The 23,368-nt window shown below is 40.4% G+C and overlaps 4 protein-coding genes across 9 annotated transcripts; 2 read left to right on the top strand and 2 right to left on the bottom strand.

Moving 5' to 3' along the window:
• Positions 1–786: 786 nt before the first annotated feature.
• On the top strand, positions 787–7,252 carry meiob (meiosis specific with OB-fold). 6 transcript variants are annotated; one of them, XM_060939712.1, is made up of 14 exons: positions 787–1,632; positions 1,771–1,850; positions 2,423–2,480; positions 3,477–3,608; positions 3,691–3,775; positions 3,874–4,069; positions 4,160–4,260; positions 4,334–4,386; positions 4,971–5,066; positions 5,175–5,273; positions 5,378–5,522; positions 5,610–5,796; positions 6,688–6,774; positions 6,990–7,252. In XM_060939712.1, the coding sequence occupies exons 2-14, from the start codon at positions 1,785–1,787 to the stop codon at positions 7,095–7,097; spliced, it is 1,413 nt and encodes a 470-aa protein (XP_060795695.1). In that variant the 5' UTR covers positions 787–1,632; positions 1,771–1,784; the 3' UTR covers positions 7,098–7,252. The 6 variants fall into 6 exon arrangements, with proteins under 6 accessions (XP_060795695.1, XP_060795697.1, XP_060795699.1 ...); XM_060939713.1 differs by having other exon boundaries at positions 788–1,598; XM_060939714.1 differs by having other exon boundaries at positions 787–1,850; positions 6,688–6,768.
• Positions 7,253–7,370: 118 nt separating this feature from the next.
• mlst8 (MTOR associated protein, LST8 homolog (S. cerevisiae)) lies at positions 7,371–13,695 on the top strand. The gene is made up of 9 exons (XM_060939708.1): positions 7,371–7,531; positions 7,813–7,949; positions 10,894–10,945; positions 11,026–11,188; positions 11,273–11,348; positions 11,459–11,611; positions 11,729–11,853; positions 11,949–12,112; positions 12,734–13,695. Exons 2-9 carry the CDS (start codon positions 7,821–7,823, stop codon positions 12,850–12,852), a joined length of 981 nt encoding a protein of 326 aa, XP_060795691.1. The 5' UTR covers positions 7,371–7,531; positions 7,813–7,820; the 3' UTR covers positions 12,853–13,695.
• A 141-nt stretch (positions 13,696–13,836) lies between these two features.
• bricd5 (BRICHOS domain containing 5) lies at positions 13,837–16,949 on the bottom strand. Its single transcript, XM_060939710.1, has 6 exons — positions 16,582–16,949; positions 16,179–16,307; positions 15,910–16,062; positions 15,720–15,827; positions 14,570–14,723; positions 13,837–14,232 (listed from the first exon to the last, which is right to left on the bottom strand). Exons 1-6 carry the CDS (start codon positions 16,633–16,635, stop codon positions 14,141–14,143), a joined length of 690 nt encoding a protein of 229 aa, XP_060795693.1. The 5' UTR covers positions 16,636–16,949; the 3' UTR covers positions 13,837–14,140.
• Positions 16,950–17,183: 234 nt separating this feature from the next.
• On the bottom strand, positions 17,184–19,292 carry pgp (phosphoglycolate phosphatase). The gene is made up of 3 exons (XM_060939709.1): positions 18,492–19,292; positions 18,088–18,416; positions 17,184–17,887 (listed from the first exon to the last, which is right to left on the bottom strand). Exons 1-2 carry the CDS (start codon positions 19,084–19,086, stop codon positions 18,091–18,093), a joined length of 921 nt encoding a protein of 306 aa, XP_060795692.1. The 5' UTR covers positions 19,087–19,292; the 3' UTR covers positions 17,184–17,887; positions 18,088–18,090.
• Positions 19,293–23,368: the final 4,076 nt, after the last annotated feature.

Below are 23,368 nucleotides of genomic sequence, written 5' to 3'. Positions count from 1 at the left end.
GTATAGCGCTTTTAACAATAGACATTGTCCCAAAGCAGCTTTACAGAATCTGAATGACCCAAGACATGAGCCAATTTTATCCCTTATCTATCCCTAATGAGCACGCCCGTGGTGACGGTGGCAAGGAAAAACTCCCCCAGACAACACGAGGAAGAAATCTTGAGAGGAACCAGACCCAAAAGGGAACCCATCCTCACCTGGACAACAACAGACATGACTATAGCATTAACAGTTTTAACATGAAGTCAGTTTTGTTTATGTTATAACTCTTCATTAATGGAAACTTGAGTGCAAAATTGTTCATGACAACCGCAGTCCCAAAGTTAGCAAGCCAACTGTAGTCCTCAGCCATAAAAGCATTACTATAAGTGTCCAGAGTGTCTTCCAAGTCTGACTTTCGACTGTCCATATGGGGCCATCCTCTACAGGAGTGATGTGATGAGACTCCAACCAGACACAGGGCATCAGGCTGGATCAGGCAGGTCCGAGGAGCAGAAGAGGTCAGCATCTCGATCCCAGGATGGACCTGTACCTACAGTGTGTGTGATGGTCACGTGTCCCTGTGGCTGATATATGGCGTGTCATGGACTGCTGAGTCTCGCGCAGGAAACTCGCTGCCTGACGGAGCAAACACAAGCCCCAAAGACCCGTTACATCAATAAAACGTTTTAAAATGTCGGGTTTTTTTTTTTTAAGTCTTTTTAAATACACGGTATAATATAATTTGCTGGTGTATGTGACACACTGCGCACCTCATCATCAGATCACTCATTTCCCGTCAACACTTCTGAGATCATACGGTGCCGTCAGTGACGCGCGCGCTCGACACCGTTTCCCTCAGAGTTGCAGTTAGCAGTGGGCTAACGGGAACAGGGCTGCCTGAGCTGCAGTTAGCAGTGGGCTAACGGGAACAGGGCTGCCTGAGCTGCAGTTAGCAGTGGGCTAACGGGAACAGGGCTGCCTGAGCTGCAGTTAGCAGTGGGCTAACGGGAACAGGGCTGCCTGAGCTGCAGTTAGCAGTGGGCTAACGGGAACAGGGCTGCCTGAGCTGCAGTTAGCAGTGGGCTAACGGGAACAGGGCTGCCTGAGCTGCAGTTAGCAGTGGGCTAACGGGAACAGGGCTGCCTGAGCTGCAGTTAGCAGTGGGCTAACGGGAACAGGGCTGCCTGAGCTGCAGTTAGCAGTGGGCTAACGGGAACAGGGCTGCCTGAGCTGCAGTTAGCAGTGGGCTAGCGGGGACAGGGCTGCCTGAGCTGCAGTTAGCAGTGGGCTAGCGGGGACAGGGCTGTCAGAGCTGCAGTTAGCAGTGGGCTAGCGGGGACAGGGCTGCCTGAGCTGCAGTTAGCAGTGGGCTAGCGGGGACAGGGCTGCCTGAGCTGCAGTTAGCAGTGGGCTAGCGGGGACAGGGCTGCCTGAGCTGCAGTTAGCAGTGGGCTAGCGGGGACAGGGCTGCCTGAGCTGCAGTTAGCAGGGACAGGGCTGTCAGAGCTGCAGTTAGCAGGGACAGGGCTGCCTGAGCTGCAGTTAGCAGTGGGCTAGCAGGGACAGGGCTGTCAGAGCTGCAGTTAGCAGGGACAGGGCTGTCTCAGGGATTCCTGGTAAAAACAATGTGATTAATAATCTACCTTACATGTAAAGTGTGCTAATTTTCTCATTTTAACACCAGGAACTTAGAGCTTAAGAAAATATTTTACACTTTTAACGTCTTCATTTCAGGAAAAGCTGTTATTATTATTATTATTATTATTATTATTATTATTATTATTTTAGCTTTAGGTCGAAAGATGGAGTATTCTTCTACACACAGCAGTGTTTCAATATCTGACCTGAGCCCGAATATCACACGTCCGGTGAGAAAGAGTTTAGTTAGTTAGTTAGTTAGCTGAGAAAGAGTTAGTTAGTTAGTTAGTTAGTTAGTTAGTTAGTTAGTTAGTTAGTTAGTTAGTTAGTTAACTGAGAGAGTTAGTTAACTGAGAAAGAGTGAGTTAGTTAACTGAGAAAAAGTTAGTTAACTGAAAAATAGTTAGTTAGTTAGTTAGTTAATTAACTGAGAAAGTTAGTTAGTTAGTTAACTGAGAGAGTTAGTTAACTGAGAAAGAGTGAGTTAGTTAACTGAAAATAGTTAGTTAGTTAGTTAGTTAGTTAGTTAGTTAGTTAACTGAGAAAGAGTTAGTTAGTTAGTTAGTTAGTTAGTTAGTTAGTTAGTTAGTTAGTTAGTTAGCAAACTGACTTGCACTGAGTTGGTTTAGAAGAACTGACTTCACTAGTTTAGGATGCTAAATGTGTTAGCACAGCTTTAACACATTTAGCATAACTGTCTAACTTTATAAAACACAGTGGCCTTTCATGTTCACCAAAATTATATACTGGCTTATTTATTAACAAACAGAAAAATATATGTATATGTACATCTTACTTTCAGAATGTGGTCGGGATTATCATCGGAAAGACTGATGCAAGAGGATTCCCTGACAGGAAAAGTTGGCTATCACAAATTACTTCTTCACTCTTTACATCTGTTTTGATTTCAGTGTTCTTCTACTATTATTATTATTATGGGGCAGCATGGTGGTGTAGTGGTTAGCACTGTCGCCTCACAGCAAGAAGGTCCGGGTTTGAGCCCCGTGGCCGGCGAGGGCCTTTCTGTGCGGAGTTTGCATGTTCTCCCCGTGTCTGTGTGGGTTTCCTCCGGGTGCTCCGGTTTCCCCCACAGTCCAAAGACATGCAGGTTAGGTTAACTGGTGACTCTAAATTGACCGTAGGTGTGAATGTGAGTGTGAATGGTTGTCTGTGTCTATGTGTCAGCCCTGTGATGACCTGGCGACTTGTCCAGGGTGTACCCCGCCTTTCGCCCGTAGTCAGCTGGGATAGGCTCCAGCTTGCCTGCAACCCTGTAGAACAGGATAAAGCGGCTAGAGATAATGAGATGAGATTATTATTATTGGCGGCATGAAGGTCCTGGGTTCGAGCCCAGTGGCCAACGAGGGCCTTTCTGTGTGGAGTTTGCATGTTGTCTGCGTGGGTTTCCTCCAGGTGCTTCGGTTTCCCCTAAAGTCCCCTTCTTCTTCTACTATTATTATTATTGGCAGCACGGTGGTGTAGTGGTTAGCGCTGTCGCCTCACAGCAAGAAGGTCCTGGGTTCGAGCCCAGTGGCTGACGAGGGCCTTTCTGTGTGGAGTTTGCATGTTCTCCCCATGTCCGCGTGGGTTTCCTCCAGGTGCTCCGGTTTCCCCCACAGTCCAAAGACATGCAGGTTAGGTTAATTGGTGGCTCTAAATTGACCGTAGGTGTGAGTGTGAATGTTTTTTTGTCTCTGTGTCAGCCCTGCAATAACCTGGCAACTTGTCCAGGGTGTACCCCGCCGCTCGCCCATAGTCAGATGGGATTGGCCCCAGCTTGCCTGCGAACCTGTAGAACAGGATAAGCGGCTACAGATAATGGATGGATGGAATAATGTAATTCTGATTAATTCTAGATGTTGGTTCAGAGCGATTCACTTTCAGCTTCACAATTAAAGACTCACCAGACCACTTCATTAATGTATCTTCATGGGGCACTGAAGAATACATTCAAGGGCTTTCCAGCCATATCAAAATAGGAGACTGTGGTAAGTACTAAATTATAACATATTTCTACCTACCCAGTCCTGCATATTTCAACCACCATGTGATTTAGACTTAACTGTTTAGCTTCTTTTTCAGTTGTCATTGAAAATCCTCTTGTTGCTACTAAAGATCCAGAGAAAGAAGACCGATTCTGTCCTTCAACTCCAAGGTAAATGAGAAACTTTTTATAAGATATTGAGTGGTGCTCTGAAATTGCTTATTCTTAATATTTCTTTTTTGATGTATTAAACTTTTCATTGTCCTCAGCCTTTATAGATTGTTGGTGACAGAAGCTCACTCAGCCATAAGAATGTGTACAGATTTAGACACAGAGAGCCAACTTCTTTCTCTGTTCCACATACCAGTGAAGGACTCGGGGGATTTCTACTCATTGGGAGACATTACTGCAAATGGACAAAGCCTAGATGGGAATTTCATTAATATTCTAGCTGCTGTGCGATCGGTATGAAACTGTGCGATGTCCTTGCATTGAAACATTAAAACGTAGTTTTGGCAAAATAATTTTTTTTGTATGACAATGTGTGCCCCAAAGATTGGAGAGCCAAAGTACTTCACTACTTCAAATGGGCGAAAAGGGCAGAAGCTGGAGATTAAACTGTTTGATGAAACTTTGACATCCTTCCCTTTCATATGGTATGTTTATATATTCCCAAATTGGCATTAGCATCATTATAATATTTATTGTTAAAAATATTGTCCTTCATAGCTGGGATCGAGAAACAATTCAGTTTGCGCAGACCCTGCCACCACGTGAGACAGGTAGAGTAATAAACAAAAAAGAAACATACCACTCTGATTTGAAACAAGTTGGGATACTGTGTAAAATATAAATAAAAATAGAATGTAATGATTTGCAAATCTCACCCCATCCTTACTTGTGAACGACTGAGCCTTTCCAATTACCAGTTAACCTGTTTATCTGTAGAATGTTCCAAACAGGTGGGTGGTTTTTTGAGCATTCCACAATTTTCCCAGTATTTTATCCCCCCCCCCCCCCCCCCCCCCCAACTGTTTTGGAACGTGCTGCAGGCTTCAAATTCAGAATGAATGTATATTTGCAAAAAATGCAAAAAAATGTATCAGTTTGAATATTTAAAAACCTTGTCTTTGTATTGTATTCAATTGAATAGAGGTCAAAAAGGATTTTCAAATCATTGCATTCGGTTTTTATTTATATTTTACACAGCGTCCCAAATTTTTTGGAATCAGGAATTAGTCATAAATGACTAATGTACATGTAAAAAAAAAAAAAAATATATATATATATATATATATATATATATATATATATATATATATATATATGTATTTATCTATCTATTTATTTATTTTTACACTTGTAGTGCTCTTTATAGTGGATGCTCGCATCAGCTTTGATACTTTTCGTAACTGTATGGTGGCAACAGCTACTTCAAAAACAATCATTACTATGAACCCTGGTAAGTTGTAGTGTCTCGTTAAAATATAATTATTATTTAGTATACTTTTAAGTGAAAACAAGGTTACTCTTTGTCTAAAAACTCCTTTTTATATATATATATATATAGATACATTAGAAGCCAACCAGCTCTTCAGTTATGCCAAAGAATTGTCAGAAAGTGAACAGCTGGATGAGCCAGATATAGAAGTGAATGTTAATGTTCCCTGTAAGCATAAAACATATTTTCTTCTTAGCTGTATGTGCATATATAAAGGTTTATATGATGATGACAGGTTGATACTAAATCTGTCTTTCCCATTTATTTCTCAGTGGATTCCATTAGTGATGTACTGACAGTCAGTCAAGTTAAAGCCAGAGCCCAAAAAAGGTCTGATGCCTTTTACGGTGTGATCTATGGGTTCATCACAACTTTAGGATTGGATTCCTGCATTACTAAAGTCATTCGCAGCAGGTGGTAAGTCAGAAATCCTTGGAAGTTAATGCACTCAGTTTAATGACATGAGTTTTCTCAGTATGGTTGAACTAATTCTTAATTTTATAGTGACAGATGCAAATTTCGTGTCTGTGAGGAGATTGAGGTCTGCACTAACACAGCTTGTCCAAAACAAGGAGAAGCAGGTGAAGTCACTGCAGCCTTTGATCTGCTGGTGGATATCAGTGATCATACAGGAACTCTGCAGGGCTGCAACCTGTCAGGCACAGTCGCTGAGAAAACACTGGGCTGTACTGTGAGTACACACAACTAAATCTTCTTTTTTATTCAAATAAACTACTTCATCTGCATGACAGATCTTTGAGTCCAATACCTAGGGTACACTGTGTACCCCTAATAAATCAAATTAAAAACACTGGATGGACAGACTGGACATGAGGTAGATAAACATTATATCGGTATATTTGTAATGGCTATACATTTTTAGAACAATTCTGTACACTGGTACATACCTAATGCACTTGTATGCATGTTTGTCTACACATATTTTTGTACACAACTTCAGTATTTCAGTTTCTGTAACCACAAAATATAGCAGTTTGTATAGAAGAAAAAAAAAATCAACGAGTTAAATCTAGGGGCGGCACGGTGGTGTAGTGGTTAGCGCTGTCGCCTCACAGCAAGAAGGTCTGGGTTCGAGCCCCGTGGCCGGCGAGGGCCTTTCTGTGTGGAGTTTGCATGTTCTCCCCGTGTCCGCGTGGGTTTCCTCCGGGTGCTCCGGTTTCCCCCACAGTCCAAAGACATGCAGGTTAGGTTAACTGGTGGCTCTAAATTGACCGTAGGTGTGAATGTGAGTGTGAATGGTTAACTCTATGTGTCAGCCCTGTGATGACCTGGCGACTTGTCCAGGGTGTGCCCCGCCTTTCGCCCGTAGTCAGCTGGGATAGGCTCCAGCTTGCCTGCGACCCTGTAGAACAGAATAAAGCAGCTAGAGATAATGAGATGAGATGAGTTAAATCTAACATCCGCATCAGCTACAAGATTGTAAAGAACATGTTTATTGCTACAGTTCTTGATCTTATTTTTTTACTTTTATAAATTTTTGTTTTCTGTTTTCTGTTTGGAAATGTCATGCTCTTGCTGAGAAGAGCTCTGTTTAGAAATGCAAACTTTGCTTCTCTTTCAGTCCAAGGAATTTGTGTGTCTCCCAGAGTCAAACCGGACAACCATGAAGTGGAGGTTTCTGTTGGAAAGATGCAAAATTTATGTAAAGGTTCAACAATCTTCCTTGTTTTGAAATCCCATTTTTACCAATGTTATGACTTTTATCATCCCATCTACATATCATGATCACCATTAGATACTGTTGTGTCAGGAGAATTCTACACTTAATGAAACAAAATTTACACTTTGCTTCATATACTTATGCACTGTGATCCTTCTGAAAAATCACAGGGGTTTCCAATCTGACATTCTCTCTCTAACCAGGTGTTAACATCAGCAAAAAGCAGAACTGGCATGAGGACAAGCATCCTGTCTTGTACCCTTGCCGATCCAGTGGAAGTGAAGCACAGCATGTCTGCCTTGACCAGCTGAATACTAGTGGGCTCACCAGTTATTATACACACATGAGATCAAACAGTGTTAGATAAATAAGTCAAGCAAGGTTAATATTCGATCTGAAACAAATGTTCTTGACTTGGAAAATTGCTTGGTTTGGTTATTTGTGTTTGTGTATTAAATGTTCTGAAATAAACCATATATATATATATATATATATATATATATATATATATATATATATATATATATATATATATATATATTTCATTTGCTTTCAGAAGTTGCTCTGGGGTCCTTTCTGTAAGCCGGAACTATTGAATGTTTTCTGTGTTTCAGTGGGAATGTGTTCGGATGAGCACGGACTTGTTTTTTTTTTGTCAATAAAGAATGTTTAACTGACGGTGTCTTTTAATATTATTGTATTATTCCTTTATTCAGCTCGGAATTAATCGTGCATCTACTCACAGGTAAAATATTTATGTTTCCGTGTGATGTTTTCCGGGAACCTGTCGGTCCTTCAATAGAGGACGATCATCGTGTTGTTAGTTACTTGGTGGTGGTGATTTTTCTTTGGTGTATGCTAACAGCTGTTGAGAAAAACTTGTTTTTTTCCGAGGCAATAAATCACTAAACTGCTCCAGGTATCACGCAGTGTTATAGTTGTCACACAGAAGCGCACTGTTTATTGCTTATGCACTGTTTATACTGTAGCTTTCTGCAGTTGATAACCGGTGTGTAATTACTACAGAGTTAACCATGAATGTAAACCAAGGCACAGTCGGGAGTGACCCAGTGATCCTGGCCACGGCTGGGTATGACCACACAGTGCGGTTCTGGCAAGCACACAGTGGGATCTGCACCAGAACAGTACAGCACCAGGACTCTGTATCCTTTCAGCTGGAAAATATCCTCTCCTTACTCCATTACTGTACAGGATAGGAACCGCCTGCATAATATTGTCAAGGTGTGTTCTAAGATTATTGGACTTCCTGCTCGCCACCTGAATACTGTGTACGAGCAGCAGGCGAGCGGCCTGGCTCGTCGAATTCTTAAGGACTCGACTCATGCTTTGTTCCCGGCATTTGAGCAGCTGCCATCTGGTCGCAGGTTCCGCTGTCCGGCCTGTAAGACCCAGAGGAGGAGAGCAACCTTTGTTCCAAGTGTTATTCTCCTCCTGAACTCTAAGAAGCCTAAGACAGTTACAATAACTTAAGTCTTCTGTACAGTACTCTAGTGCAATATCACATGTCCTGATGTGCAATATTACAATATCACCTTGTCACTTTAACTACAATGTCACTCTAATCATATTGTCATTTTAATTTTATCCACGCGTCATTTTTTTTATTTGCCATATTTTATCTGCTGCCTTTTTTAAATTTATTTATTTTTTTCTTTTACTTTGTTACTGGCAACAGGCCTGCCATTGTATACAGTGGTGCTTGAAAGTTTGTGAACCCTTTAGAATTTTCTATATTTCTGCATAAATATGACCTAAAACATCATCGGATTTTCACACAAGTCCTAAAGGTAGATAAAGAGAACCCAGTTAAACAAATGAGACAAAACTATTATACTTGGTCATTTATTTATTGAGGAAAATGATCCAATATTACATATCTGTGAGTGGCAAAAGTATGTGAACCTCTAGGATTAGCAGTTAATTTGAAGGTGAAATTAGAGTCAGGTGTTTTCAATCAATGGGATGACAATCAGGTGTGAGTGGGCACCCTGTTTTATTTAAAGAACAGGGATCTATCAAAGTCTGATCTTCACAACACATGTTTGTGGAAGTGTATCATGGCACGAACAAAGGAGATTTCTGAGGACCTCAGAAAAAGTGTTGCTGATGCTCATCAGGCTGGAAAACATTACAAAACCATCTCTAAAGAGTTTGGACTCCACCAATCCACAGACAGACAGACTGTGTACAAATGGAGGAAACTCAAGACCATTGTTACCCTCCCCAGGAGTGGGCGACCAACAAAGATCACTCCAAGAGCAAGGCGTGTAATAGTCGGCGAGGTCACAAAGGAACCCAGGGTAACTTCTAAGCAACTGAAGGCCTCTCTCACATTGGCTAATGTTAATGTTCATGAGTCCACCATCAGGAAAACACTGAACAACAATGGTGTGCATGGCAGGGCTGCAAGGAGAAAGCCACTGCTCTCCAAAAAGAACATTGCTGCTTGTCTACAGTCTGCTAAAGATCATGTGGACAAGCCAGAAGGCTATTGGACAAATGTTTTGTGGACGGATGAGACCAAAATAGAACTTTTTGGTTTAAATGAGAAGTGTTATGTTTGGAGAAAGGAAAACACTGCATTCCAGCATAAGAACCTTATCCCATCTGTGAAACATGGTGGTGGTAGTATCATGGTTTGGGCCTGTTTTGCTGCATCTGGGCCAGGACGGCTTGCCATCATTGATTGAACAATGAATTCTGAATTATACCAGCGAATTCTAAAGGAAAATGTCAGGACATCTGTCCATGAACTGAATCTCAAGAGAAGGTGGGCCATGCAGCAAGACAACAGCCCTAAGCACACAAGTCGTTCTACCAAAGAATGGTTAAACAAGAATAAAGTTAATGTTTTGGAATGGCCAAGTCAAAGTTTTGACTTTAATCCAATCAAAATGTTATGGAAGGACCTGAAGTGAGTAGTTCATGTGAGGAAACCCACCAACATCCCAGAGTTGAAGCTGTTCTGTATGGAGGAATGGGTTAAAATTCCTCCAAGCTGGTGTGCAGGACTGATCAACAGTTACCGCAAACATTTAGTTGCAGTTATCGCTGCACAAGGGGGTCACACCAGATACTGAAAGCAAAGGTTCACATACTTTTGCCACTCACAGATATGTAATATTGGATCATTTTCTTCAATAAATAAATGAGCAAGTATAATATTTCTGTCTCATTTGTTTAACTGGGTTCTCTTTCTCTACTTTTAGGACTTGTGTGAAATTCCGATGATGTTTTAGGTCATATTTATGCAGAAATATAGAAAATTCTAAAGGGTTCACAAACTTTCAAGCACCACTGTATTGTACATAATACACTGGTTTTTTTGTTTGTTTGTTTTTTCTCCACCCATTTTTGTGATTTTATTCTTTTTGTGATTTTATTTTCTTGCTCTTTTAATGTACCGCTCTTCGCCTTTCTAATTGCCCTTCGGGGATAAATAAAGTTTTGTCTAAGTCTAATGCTGGGACACACGCACACAATATTTCCATCCATCCATCCATCTATCCATCCATCCATTATCTGTAGCCGCTTATCCTGTCCTACAGGGTCACAGGCAAGCTGGAGCCTATCCCAGCTGACTATGGGCGAGAGGCGGGGTACACCCTGGACAAGTCGCCAGGTCATCACAGGGCTGACACACAGACAACCATTCACACTCACATTCACACCTACGGTTAATTCAGAGCCACCAATTAGCCTAACCTGCATGTCTTTGGACTGGGGGGGAAACCGGAGCACCCGGAGGAAACCCATGCGGACACGGGGAGAACATGCAAACTCTGCACAGAAAGGCCCTCATCAGCCGCTGGGCTCGAACCCAGAACCTTCTTGCTATGAGGCGACAGTGCTAACCACTACGCCGCCCTTCACACACGATATTTTACTTTTAAAACTCGACTTTTGCATGACTGAACGTAAATGACCACTTGCTTACGCCACAACTGATAGATAGATAGATAGATAGATAGATAGATAGATAGATAGATAGATAGATAGATAGGTGGATGGATATACTTAATTGATGCCCAAGTGAAAATTTGAGATTATTATGTTGTCCCAATGATTGCTTAACTCCAACACCAGCAGGTGAATTCACTAGAAGTTACACCTGACAGGAGCATGATTGCTGCAGCTGGTGAGTTACAATCCATTGCAAGCAATAAAAAGTGAACTTTGTGCAATGGGTTTTATTACTGTCAAGCTCTGTTTTTACAGGTTATCAGCACATACGCATGTATGACCTCAACTCAAACAATCCAAATCCTGTAATCAATTACGATGGCGTTAGCAAAAACATCACATCAGTCGGCTTCCATGAGGATGGCAGATGGATGTACACTGGAGGAGAAGACTGTATGGCACGCATCTGGGATCTAAGGTGATAAACAGCTACCACTGGTTTAGATAAGAACGCTGTTTGAAATGTTTGTTTTTATTATGTTGTTGTTTTGTTTTCATTCAGGTCAAGAAATTTACAGTGTCAAAGAATCTTCCAGGTCAACGCACCCATTAACTGTGTGTGCCTTCATCCCAACCAAGTAAGATTTGTGCTTCATATTTGTGTTAATAAAATAAAACTGAAGGCTGTGATGGAGCTCTTGGATTGTTACATTAGAATTTATTTGATGTGGGCCTTTTTTTTTTGTAGGCTGAATTGTTTGTTGGAGACCAAAGTGGTGTGATCCACATCTGGGATCTTAAAACAGACCACAATGAACAGCTCATCCCAGAGCCAGAGGTGTCGGTCAACTCAGTGCACATTGACCCCGATGCTAGCTACATGGCTGCAGTCAATAGCTCTGTTAGTATCCACATTCCACTTTCTCTGTCATGATTGTTCTTTTCTTGCTACAGTAGTTATGTATTAAATACTACAAATAATTTTTTGTTTGTTTTAATATTTGCTGTTGCCGCACAGGGCAACTGTTACGTGTGGAATTTGGCTGGAGGAATCGGTGATGAGGTGACGCAGCTTATTCCCAAAACCAAAATCCCTGCTCACAAACGTTACTCTTTGCGGTGTAAATTTAGTCCTGACTCCACGTAAGTACATCGTGAATTATTTAAAGAAATTCTTTTAAAGAATTGTGTAGTTTTTTTTTCCACTCGTCCTTTTATCTTTTTTTAATTTTATGTAGATTGCTGGCTACCTGCTCTGCAGACCAGACATGTAAGATCTGGAGGACTTCAAACTTCTCACTGATGACAGAGCTGAGCATTAAGAGCAACAACCCTGGAGAGACGTCTCGTGGCTGGATGTGGGATTGTGCTTTCTCTGGAGACTCGCAGTACATTGTCACAGGTGAGCATGTAGTAGGGATACTGAAGATCTAATATGGAAACTTTCCCTTGTAAAACTGTTCCATCCCTGTGTTCTTCCTTTTCCCTAATTAAGAACACTTACTTTGCAGCTGTAGTTAGGTATTTGTTCTGTTATCAGGGAAATAAGTCAGAGTTTCTCTCTTTGTTAAATAATGTGACATGAGCCAGTCAGGTAGTTTTGATTCCAGGACAAGGCAAATTCCAGAGTAATCAGATATTTCTGTAAAATTTGGCCTAGTAATAGTTTGTCTTTAGCAGTAAGGTCTTTTGCAATTAAGCTCCAAGGGACTTAATATTTTTGGGGTATTTTGACAGTCTTTAAAAAAATGCAGTCATCTTCTGTAGAAGGATCATTTTTAACATAAAGCAGATGTTACACAAATAAATTATTGCAAGCAATGCCTGTTACAAGCTCTATTTACGCTTTAATAAAAACACCTTACATTTTAAGGTGTTATGCACCCACTCTAAGTACATCTGTCTCTTGGTATCCTGACATACACATGCATGTTCTTTACAAGAAAAAAATATTTTGCTTGTCTTCACTAAAATTTGTAAAGGCTTACAGCTCATTCTATACTTCTTCTGCATTGATTTTCAGCCTCTTCAGATAACTTGGCACGTCTGTGGTGTGTAGAGACTGGGGAAATCAAGCGTGAGTACAGTGGGCATCAGAAGGCTGTGGTGTGTCTGGCCTTCAATGACAGTGTGCTTGGTTAAATAAGAAACAGTCTGCCATCATCTCCCATTCTGATGAAATGGGCAGCAGGACTGTTTACTGTCATAAGGTTTACAACCTGGACTCCTACATCAGGACAACATGAGGTTAAACTCTAAGTGACAGAAATGATGAATGTTTTGATTGTTATTGAAATTGTAATGTATTATTGTTTGTATATAACTGCACATTTCATGAAAAAAAAAAAAGAGAACATGGATTAGCCCAATGCAACAACAGTCAACGGAACATCAAAGAATGTGCAAGACTGCAGTTTGCGATGTACGATTTTGATTCAACAGGCATCCTGCTAAATAGTATATTCATTACCACCTTTACATATCAGGATGCATAGGGAAGTACTTAATTGTGCAACCTTGGTATCATGTCTAAGGAAAGTCTGGTAAAAATAAGATTTGGGTATGATTCGTCATTCTTCTAAAACGTGTAGTATTTAAATATCCAGGTGGTAGATACATTTATAAAACAATCAGGAAAAAAAAAAGTGTTTAAAAATAGCAATACAAGGATTTTGAGTGTAGAAAGAACCTATAACTCAATCTCAAAATATGCGTTTGTGATATGCATTCCTTTGCTGTTTAACTAATATCCTCTTCAGATATTTTGTCCTGTAAGTGGATGAGTTATTAAACAACATTCCACAAGGTTCGAAACTGCTCTTATGACCTAAAGGTATTCAGTCATTTCAGTACTGGTTCACCACATGTCATGACATGTGGGGTTTGGTATTTTCTTTTCCTTACACATTTTTCTTGCTTCTGCATCTGTGTATAACCACAGGTTTGTAAATACAATCCATGCCAGTAAAACACTGATTTAAGAAACTGGGTTATTGTAATTTCTACTGGCACTAAACACTAGCAGTATTGAAATGTTACCACCAAGATTAATGTGTACAATTTAAAGTGTCCTATTGCCGTCCTATAATATGTATCTGCACATATTCAGGAAAAATGACTCACTCAAAATCATGAGACTTTTTATTGTAGCTGAACAGTGCTTTCAGTTACTCATCTGCATCAGGTTACACAAATATAAGCAGCAACAAGTCTCTGACTTGGAAAACTATTGTTTAAAAAAAAAAAAAAAGGCCTGGATAACATGACTGGATGCATCTTTTTGCCTTCTCAGAGTGGCTGTGTGCGTGTGTGTGTGTGTATGTGGCTCTTCCAGGTTGTCTCAGTAATAGCAGCATGAATGTGTCTCCATAACAGAGGCGATGGATGTGTGTTTCCATGCTGTGTGCTCACACACACGCTGAATGGAAACTCATTCGGGCAGGTAGTAGAAACACACCGAGACACAGACGTTGTTGGGGAAGCAGATGTCAATGCAGAAGTAAATTAGTCTTTCTTTGGGACCTGTAAGGAGACCAGTGAGCCTCTGATCAGTAAGGGAGGTAGGGTTCTTACTTACATCAATCACAAAATGACTTCAGCTTCCCAGTCCTACCACAGTTAGTCACTACAACTCTGGAAAAGGTCACAGCTGAAGAGCTGGATTAAGTTTCTCAGTCACATGTTACTCTTTAAAGTGCTTCACGCTATGTGCTCCTGCACTTGGCTTGCTCGCCAACATCAGCCTTTTAAACATTCCATTGTTTGTCTTTCGAACAACCAAAGTAGTGTATTAAAAATAATAAGAGCTAACAGGTTTTAGCGTTCTTTTTGGAAGTTGTATTTGTAGGGGAATGCTCACCTCCAGCTCTCCTGGTCCAGTACACAGGTCTCTGTTGACAGAAGGTCTGCAGCGGTTGCTGTAGTACTGAAGCATCCACACGACGGTCTGACAGTACACCTAAAAACTCAGTGTGTCTCTGAGTCTTATTTCCCATCAGCCAGATCTCATTCACCTTAAATAATGACCATATCCATCACATTTAAATTCATATTATTAGTATATGTTAAATTACAGCTGCATTAGGTCCATAAATACATGTCATGTTGGTGAAAATTCTATAAATGCATCTACAGGTTTAATATGTATATAATTATACCATAATTAATTACTATTCCAGTGAAATGACACATGTACATGTGATATGAAGGTTCCAGCTTGCCTGCGACCTTGTACAGGATAAAGTAGCTACAGATAATGGATGGATGGATGGATGGATGTAATATGACGTGTCAGTGAACATGATACAAAGTAGTTAATATCTATAATAAAATGAAGACATTCATTCCAAATATCTTTTCATTAGGATAAGTGAGCAGATTGAATTACTCAGAATTGTCTAATGACCTCAATTAGGTGCAACACTAGAAAGAAAAAAAAAAATCTAAAATTACGCCAGACTTTCTACCTGGACAAGGATACACATCAAGTCAGGTGGAACCACTCGTCTACTCTGTGCAGATCATAACCCACCACAGGAACAGCTTGTTAAGTGCTGAGAGAAGTGTGGCCAGCACAAGTCTCATGCCTGTTAACGGAAGAGTGCTTTTTCCTCCCACTAGCGACTTATAAGAGGGGGAAAGAAACAACAGAGCGGCCATTGTGCACTTAGTGGTCCTAGCCTGAAATGGGATCCGTATGAGACAGATCAAATGTGCTAAGGAATTCAGAGCCAGCTAGGCCTGAGCTCGTCTGAACCTGTGCGGTCTGTTGCTCCTTTTCTAGAGTTGGAAAGAAGCAGGCAGCCAAAAGTACTCTTTAATCAGCCCAGGACCACTGGGGGGTGGCACTGTGTTCAAGTGTCAGTCAGTCTGCTAGCCAAGTAGCACTTACACAAGGTAACACTGCAATGCCTATGAGGGACCTGATGTATTTCAGGGTACATTTCAAATCACGGTGTGACTTTTTACTAATGAGGAGATTTGAGCTGTTGTTAATTAAGCATTATTACCTGTTGTTTGGACTCATTCAAGAGAATGTGCATGTTTTCATAATCAGACGGCTCCATTTGACGAAGAAAGCAGCTGTCCTGGCTGTCAGGCTTGTAGCATATTAACCCCTAAACAGGAGAAATGATCTTTAAAAGGATTTCTTGTTACATTTAGATGCTTTGTTAAAGCCAATAAGGAAAGAGATCTTACATGTTTCATGTCAAAGAGCACTGTAGAGGTGTCATTTGTGTGTGAGCTGACAGAGTAGGTCACTATACTGTTGTGTTTGTCTACTAATGCAGACTGATTGATCAGAGCAGCAGGGTGGTCAGGAGCTGTGGTACGTACAACCTGCAGTGAAGACTGTTTGGGAGAGGTTCTTTATCATTTAGGTTTTGGAGACTTAAACAAAACGCTATTCTATTGTTCATTACTCGTAAGGGTAGCAAATGCTTTGAAGTGGACACCCTGTCTCTCACCTGCGTGTCTGGTTGGAGTGTGAATGTCCCAGTGATGATGACAGCAATGATAACAATGAGCAGTGTAACAATGAGGCTGCCCCATAACACACGCTGTGGAAACCTGGAGGTGCCTACGGGGCCACAATGCTGAGACCAGAAGAAATACAGAAATATCACCTCATCATAGCACTACTGTAGCCTGTTTCATTCTTGAACATATTTAATCTGGATTCAAGTGAACATTTTGCATTAAATTACCTTTCTTTATTCAAAAGTCTCAAAGACTGGGATTAATCTATACTTGAAAATGACAGTTATTCTTAGAAAATTATAAAAATACACTAATATTTTCTTTACTAACTATACTTGGCGACGTGAATCAGTTTGGACCTAAATGAAAGAGAGCATCATGGAAACTCACCATGCACTGTGGCTCCTCCAAACTGGTTTCTGAGAATTTCCACCACCTCATCATTCTGTATCTAGTGGCTTCTCCTCAGTCCCTGGCTCTTGCTTGTCTGCATCAAGCTGTGCTCATGACAGAGCAAGAGAGTTTGCTGTATACCTGCTTAAGTCCTCACTGTTAGTCTTTAACCCTGCCAACACACACACTCCACACAAAACATAGTCCAACCCACTGGCTGCCACCCCACACTGGACAATAAACAAAAGGGGAGAAGGGGAGAGGTAGGGTGTTTTTTTTTTTCTTCCCCTGTGGACAAGGCTTGTCATCGCAAAGAGGTAGTTATTTTAGAAATGCATTGCTCTTGCCTTGGATCAGCTACTGTAGCTGCTGACTGGCCAAGGTGACTTTAAGTACTGTAACTGATCATAAAAACCTCACGTAATTACATGTAATAGCTTGCACACAGTACACCAGTCACATCTTTCAGTCTGGGATGATGCTCATTTATTTGATCTTTGTGCAGTGAGCACTTTGTTCAAGGTAAGATAAAAAACAAAAACACGTGAACATAACACTGAACTCAGTTATAATAGCTGTTACGCTTCAAACTCCACAAGCGGGTTTAAATATAATTTAATGATGAAGAAAAACAAGCACCTCTATAAAGAACATTGTGTTTAGTTTTGTGTGGTAGTGCTCATCTGAGCAAATCATTACATTGGTTGCATTATCAACCAGTAAGCCATCTTGTTTATTGCAAGCCATTTTTCAGTACTCGAGGTTTGAAATGTACAGCAAAATAAAAAAGCATCACACTGATTCTGTATTCAGTACATGTATGTATATAGACATGTACCTGTGTGTGTGTCTTCAAAAATGAATAAAGGAAAACTACTCCAACACAATACCTGGCAAAAAGCACAATGATGCACATGAACATTACTGTGGAATAACAGAGGTAGACCCTGCCGATGGAGCAGATTATTAACAGATAGTATTCTTTTGTGGCTTTATAATACTCAGTACATATTCTGATCAGTGTCCAATACAAAATGCTGGACAGTGGGGATCTACTTCTAGTTTTTCCTACCTCCAAATACCTAAACCGGTTTATAAACTGGATCTTAGGTGTGGTGAAGTAGGGGAAACTCGAAACTTGCAGGGCTGTGGGTCCTGAGAACTAGAGATGAGAAATTGCAGATATAAATATCACTTGGAAATATTCAGCTATTTTAAAATCCTCCGTTGTAGTGGGTCTTGATCTAGTCCTCAAGATCTTCAAGTCGGTCCACGTGTTCTTCTGCTGAAGTTCCAAAGACACCTAAACCAGAAATTCACTTATTATTATCTGGGACATGTGCTGACTGGAGGTCCTGGAGACTAAATTAAGAACTTCCTCATTCACTCTTAAAACTGACTAATGATCATGATGATTCAAGTGAGTTGTGTTTTGTAAATAATATTAAAATCTCTCTTTCCTGCTGAAGACAGGATATGTATTACATCCTCATCAATACTGACCCGCTATGCTTGGAGTGCTGGTAAGATCTCTGCAATGCTATCAACATAGTAATCTGGCACCATCCCTTGACGTCTGGGGCATCCACTTCTTTGGTGTTCCTCTGCATCTGCTACTGTTGAGACACCAGTCAGGGTCAGCAGAGTCTTCAGACCACAGGTGGAACCTAACATGATGTCTGTGTCCAGTCTGTCCCCAACCATGAGACACTTGCTTGGGTCAAGCCCAAACTGGCTAGCCATGCATTTGAACATGAAGCTGCTGGGCTTGCCGACCACTTGGGCTTGGCGCTGCGCCGCCGTCTCCACGGCTTTCAAAAGGCAACCAGTACCTAAGGTAAAACGACATCAGATCAGTCAGCAAATCATCGATTTCGTTATTATACCACAGGAGAATGAAATCTGACCTGGGACTGCTTTGCCTCCTTCAAGAGGAAGCCTGGTGTCCGTATTGGTGCCCACAAACTGACACTCGGTATTGCAGAGGTACTGTAATGCTCTGTTCAACTTCATGTAACTGAAGTGTTCGTCGAAACCCACCAGCACGGCCTTGACCTCTGGGTCCAGAGGAACACTGGCCCAGTCTTTCTGCCCTCCTGAGACTGGATCAGGTCCCATACCGACTGGCTCGATTCCCATCGCCTCAAGCTCTTGCCTCATGGCATTGCTTCCAATCAAGTACACTTTGCCACTGAGGTTGCACACGGTTTTGAGGTACACAGCTGAACAGTAAGCTGTGCCAAACACCTCGTCCTCGCTGGCATCGAAGCCCAGTTTACCCAGCTTCTCCAAATACATTTTGCGCGTTTTTGTGCTGTTATTGGTAACGAAAAACACGCGCTTACCAGCTTTTTTCAGGGAGTTGATCACTTCTGGGGCGCCAGTAATGGCTTGATCTCCTCGCCATATCACCCCATCGCAGTCAAACAGCACAGTGTCCACTGAGTCCAGGACCTGCTTCATCAACGGACCACTGAGTCGAGTACATTTAGACACAGCCATGGAGAAACTCTCTGCTGTCTCTGTTTAGCTCGCCGGTTCTTCAGGTCCTACTCAAACCTTCTCCACTCTCTGGTTAAGACTGTAACAATCAACAGCAGCCAACAAATACTGACAACTGTAGGTTTTTTTAAATGTTGCTGCAACACGTGATATCCGGGGTTAAGTAATGCATTCGCTTGCCTAAGGCATCACGGCATGACCTTATTGCTTTATCCGCACGCGCAACACTTCCGCACCGGCTTAAAGGAACAGCAACTACAAATGAACAGAGATGGACAGTACCAGATTCATTATCTCTTAAAGTGCGTATCCTGGACCAATTTCGTGTTTTTTTATATGAAAGTATGTCCCTTTACACACTCATCCAGAAGGGTAATTTTGCACAAGGCCATCTGTCTACAGCAAAAAAAAAAAAAAAAAAAGAAAGAAAATAACAAAACGCGTCTGGAAAAATCCCAAGGGAGTCTGGAGCCAGATTCGTGACGTCACCTGCGGAACCGCCAGCAGGCTGCGCGAGCTTTGCGCAGTCTCAGTGCACAGCCTGTGTAGAAGAAGCGCGAGCAGGCTGCGCGAGCTTTGCGCAGGCTCAGTGCACGATTAACACTACGTTCACACTGCAGGCTGAAGTGACTCAAATCCGATTTTTTCGCCCATATGTGACCTGTATCCGATCTTTTATCGACAATATGAACGACACAGATCCGATTTTTTCAAATCCGACCCAGGCCGTTTGGATATGTGGTCCTAATTCTAATTCCGATTCCTATTTGATCTTTTCATATGCGACTTCAGTCTGAACTGCCAGGTCGCATTCATCCGACTTACACGTCATCAGCAAGCCACAAACGTCACTATTCTGCGCTGAAGTAGGCGGCGGGTCTCTCAAAAAAGTTACAACAACATGGCTTTGATGTTCCTTTGAACGGAGGTTGCAGTCACTACCCCGCAGAACACCTGAGCCAAAACCCTTGCCCTCTTCCTTCTCAACCTCCTCCTTAACATCAGGCTATTGTGCATGTTCTGGCTCCGTCGCAACAACAACTGTATCATCGCCAGGTACTCCATGCTGGCTACTGTCATACACAGGAAACTTTAGGTTACTTCCGTAAACACTGGCCATGCTCACTGCGTGTGATGTCGTCGTATCCTGCAATGCGTATGCGGAACACTTTTACGCATACCTGTCAACCCTCCCGTTTTTCCCGGGAAATCCCTTATTTTGACTTATTTCCCGCTGTCTTCCCGTTTTTTTTAATTTTCCCGAAAATATCCCGTATTTTCACAATATAAAAAGGTAGGTCCAGAATTCATGACGCACCTCTGACAGGAGGGGTTTTTTTTTTTTTAATTTTTCTTTTTTTTTATTTCCAAAAACATTCAAAATACAAACAAATAGAGCACCATATATATACAGATCCAAAAAACATCAAAGAAGCAAAAACACACACACAGCAATAAAGTTAAAAACATGAACAAGAAAGGGGCCACTCAACCATCCTTACACACGTCAATCGAGCAAATCAAAGTCATCCAAAAAGGATATAAAATAACCAACATCCCTATTTTCAACCAACCTTAAAGACCTGGCAAAAAGCCTGAGGTCACTCCTCCAGTGTGCAACACAAGGTCCAGTTTTAAAAAAACGACATTTGTGAATAAAGTGTTTACCTAAAAGTAGCAAATTATTAACACCATATTCAATTTTGTTATTATTTAAAAACACTCCAAATTTAATTTCCTTAATGGATAAAGGGGCAAACTGAATCCCCCTAGACTGTAGCCAAGCCTGAAAATCAATCCAAAATCTTTGTATTAAATCACATAGAAAGAAAAGATGTTCCAAATCCTCCTCCTCTGTTTCACAAAACACACATTTACCAGTTTCAAATTTAAATTTCTTCTTAAGAAATTCTTTGGTTGGGTAAATTCTATTCAAAATTTTGAACTGTATTTCTTTCGCTTTGAAGGGAATTAGAAAGGAGAGATATTTAGTTCTAATCTTTTTAATTTCTACTGTTTCAAAATCTTTTAATATGTAATCTCTTTTGACAGAATTAGGAAAGCAAATATTTTGTAAGGAACATCTTAAAAATTTGTTATCGCACTTTTTATTACAAAATTCGACCCCTTCAATCCAAAGTTGTCTCAGTCTAGGAGAGATGTCAGAGTACACCATATCCTGTTCCACCATAGTTCGGATTGGTACAGGAATAGCCTTTACGATTTGGTTATATTTTCTTTTTGTACACTGAATCTGAAATTTCTGACAGAAATGGCCATGTTGTAAAATCTGTCCATCATTCATAAAGTGAGCAATAGCCCACACACCTTTGGAAAACCATTCCTCAATAAAAATAGATTTTCTATTAACCAATATATACCTATTATTCCACACTGGGCTATTATGAGGGGTAAAATTATGCTTACATATTATTTTCCAATAAAGGAGGACCTGTTGATGAAAGTCAGAAAGTGTCTGAGGAAGTTTATTTAACTCAAAATCACATTTTAATAGGAAGTCGATTCCACCGAGCTTATTAAAAATAAGGTTGGGTATGTAGTACCAAATAGAGTGACTATTATTTAGAAAAGACTTTAGCCATTTAAGTTTTAGTACACCGTTCATGATGTCAAAATCTATTGCATTTCCCCCTCCCTCACCATAAGGTTTGATTAGATCATCTTTACCTATATAATGACATTTGTTCTTCCAAATGAAATTAAAGTTTAATCTATTAAATGTTTTTATCATTCTTTTTGAAATAGGGAGGGAATACGCAGGATAAATTAATCTAGAGAGACTCTCCATTTTGGTCAGTAATATCCTGCCAAAGACAGTGACATCTCGCTTTAACCATCTATTTAAGATTAGTTTACATTTGTCAACATTATCAGATATATTTGCTTTATCTCAAATATTACTATCTTTTGTAATGACTATACCTAAGTATTTCACCTCTTTCTTCACCTTTATATTGTACAACGATTGCAAGGGATGGTCTTTTAAAGCAAATAGTTCACATTTATTCAAGTTTAGTTGCAGGCCTGAGGCTTTAGAAAATTTAACAATAAGTTGTTGAGCCAAGGGAATTTGATGTTTATTCTTTAAAAAAAGGGCTGTGTCATCAGCTAACTGACTAATTATTAATGATTTACCCATGACCTCAATACCAGCAATATTACTGTTTTTAATTAAAATGGCGAGCATCTCTGCAACCATTATAAACAGCAAAGGTGAGCTTCCACAACCTTGACGAATGCCCCTTTTGATGCTGAATCTTTTGCATGTTCCGTGGCCTAAAGACACTGAGCTATTTATATCGTTATAGAGCATACTAATTGTATTTCTAAATTTTTTCCCAAATCCAAATCGTGCGAGAGTTTCTAAAATAAAAGGATGCTCTACAGAGTCAAATGCCTTATAAAAATCTAAGAAAAGAATAAAACTGTCACTCTCAATTAAATCACTATAATCAATTAAATCTAAGACAAGTCTAATGTTATTATGAATATTCCTTTCTTTTAAAAAACCTGATTGTGTCTCACTGATTATATCTGACACCCCATGTTTAATTCTTGCTGCAAGTGAGCTAGAGAAGATTTTGTAGTCTGTATTTAATAGTGTTATGGGTCTTAAGTTATCTAATTGCCGTTTATCTTTTCCTGGCTTAGTAATTAAGGTGATTATCCCTTGTTTCATACTTGTCATTAGTTCTCTATTTTCCATACAATCTAATAATGCTTTAAATAAGATTTCTCTCACATCCTCCCAAAAGAATTTGAAAAAATTAACTGTGAGCCCGTCTGACCCTGGGGACTTATTTGGTGTCATTTTTCTGATAACTGCATCTAATTCTTCAATTTTAAGGTCTGATTCACAGAATTCTTTAAATGAACTATCAATCTGTGGAATCAAATGACCAATTTTATCAAAAAAAGCATCACAATCTATTTGGGAAAAGTGAGAAGAGTACAATTTAGAATAGAATGCATAAATCTCATTTTCTAAGACTTTGGGATCTTTACATTCTTTATCATCAATTAATAGGCTCGATATAAAGTTTCTTTTTTGTCTACTTCTCTCCAGGTTGGAAAAATATGAGGAATTTTTTTTCTCCAGCTTCAATCCATTTAGCACGGGATCTTACAAAAGCTCCCTGTGCTTTATTCAGATAATGTTGATCTAATTGAGTTTGCAATTCCATAAGTCTACTTTTTTCTTGCATCGTCAGATTGCTTTGACTGCAGCATTCACTTATTTCTTGCAGTAATTTGCTTTCAT

The sequence above is a fragment of the Neoarius graeffei genome, chromosome 14 (assembly GCF_027579695.1).
Source record: "Neoarius graeffei isolate fNeoGra1 chromosome 14, fNeoGra1.pri, whole genome shotgun sequence".
Classification (NCBI taxonomy): Eukaryota; Metazoa; Chordata; class Actinopteri; order Siluriformes; family Ariidae; genus Neoarius; species Neoarius graeffei.
This window is presented reverse-complemented; position numbering and strand designations above follow the sequence as displayed.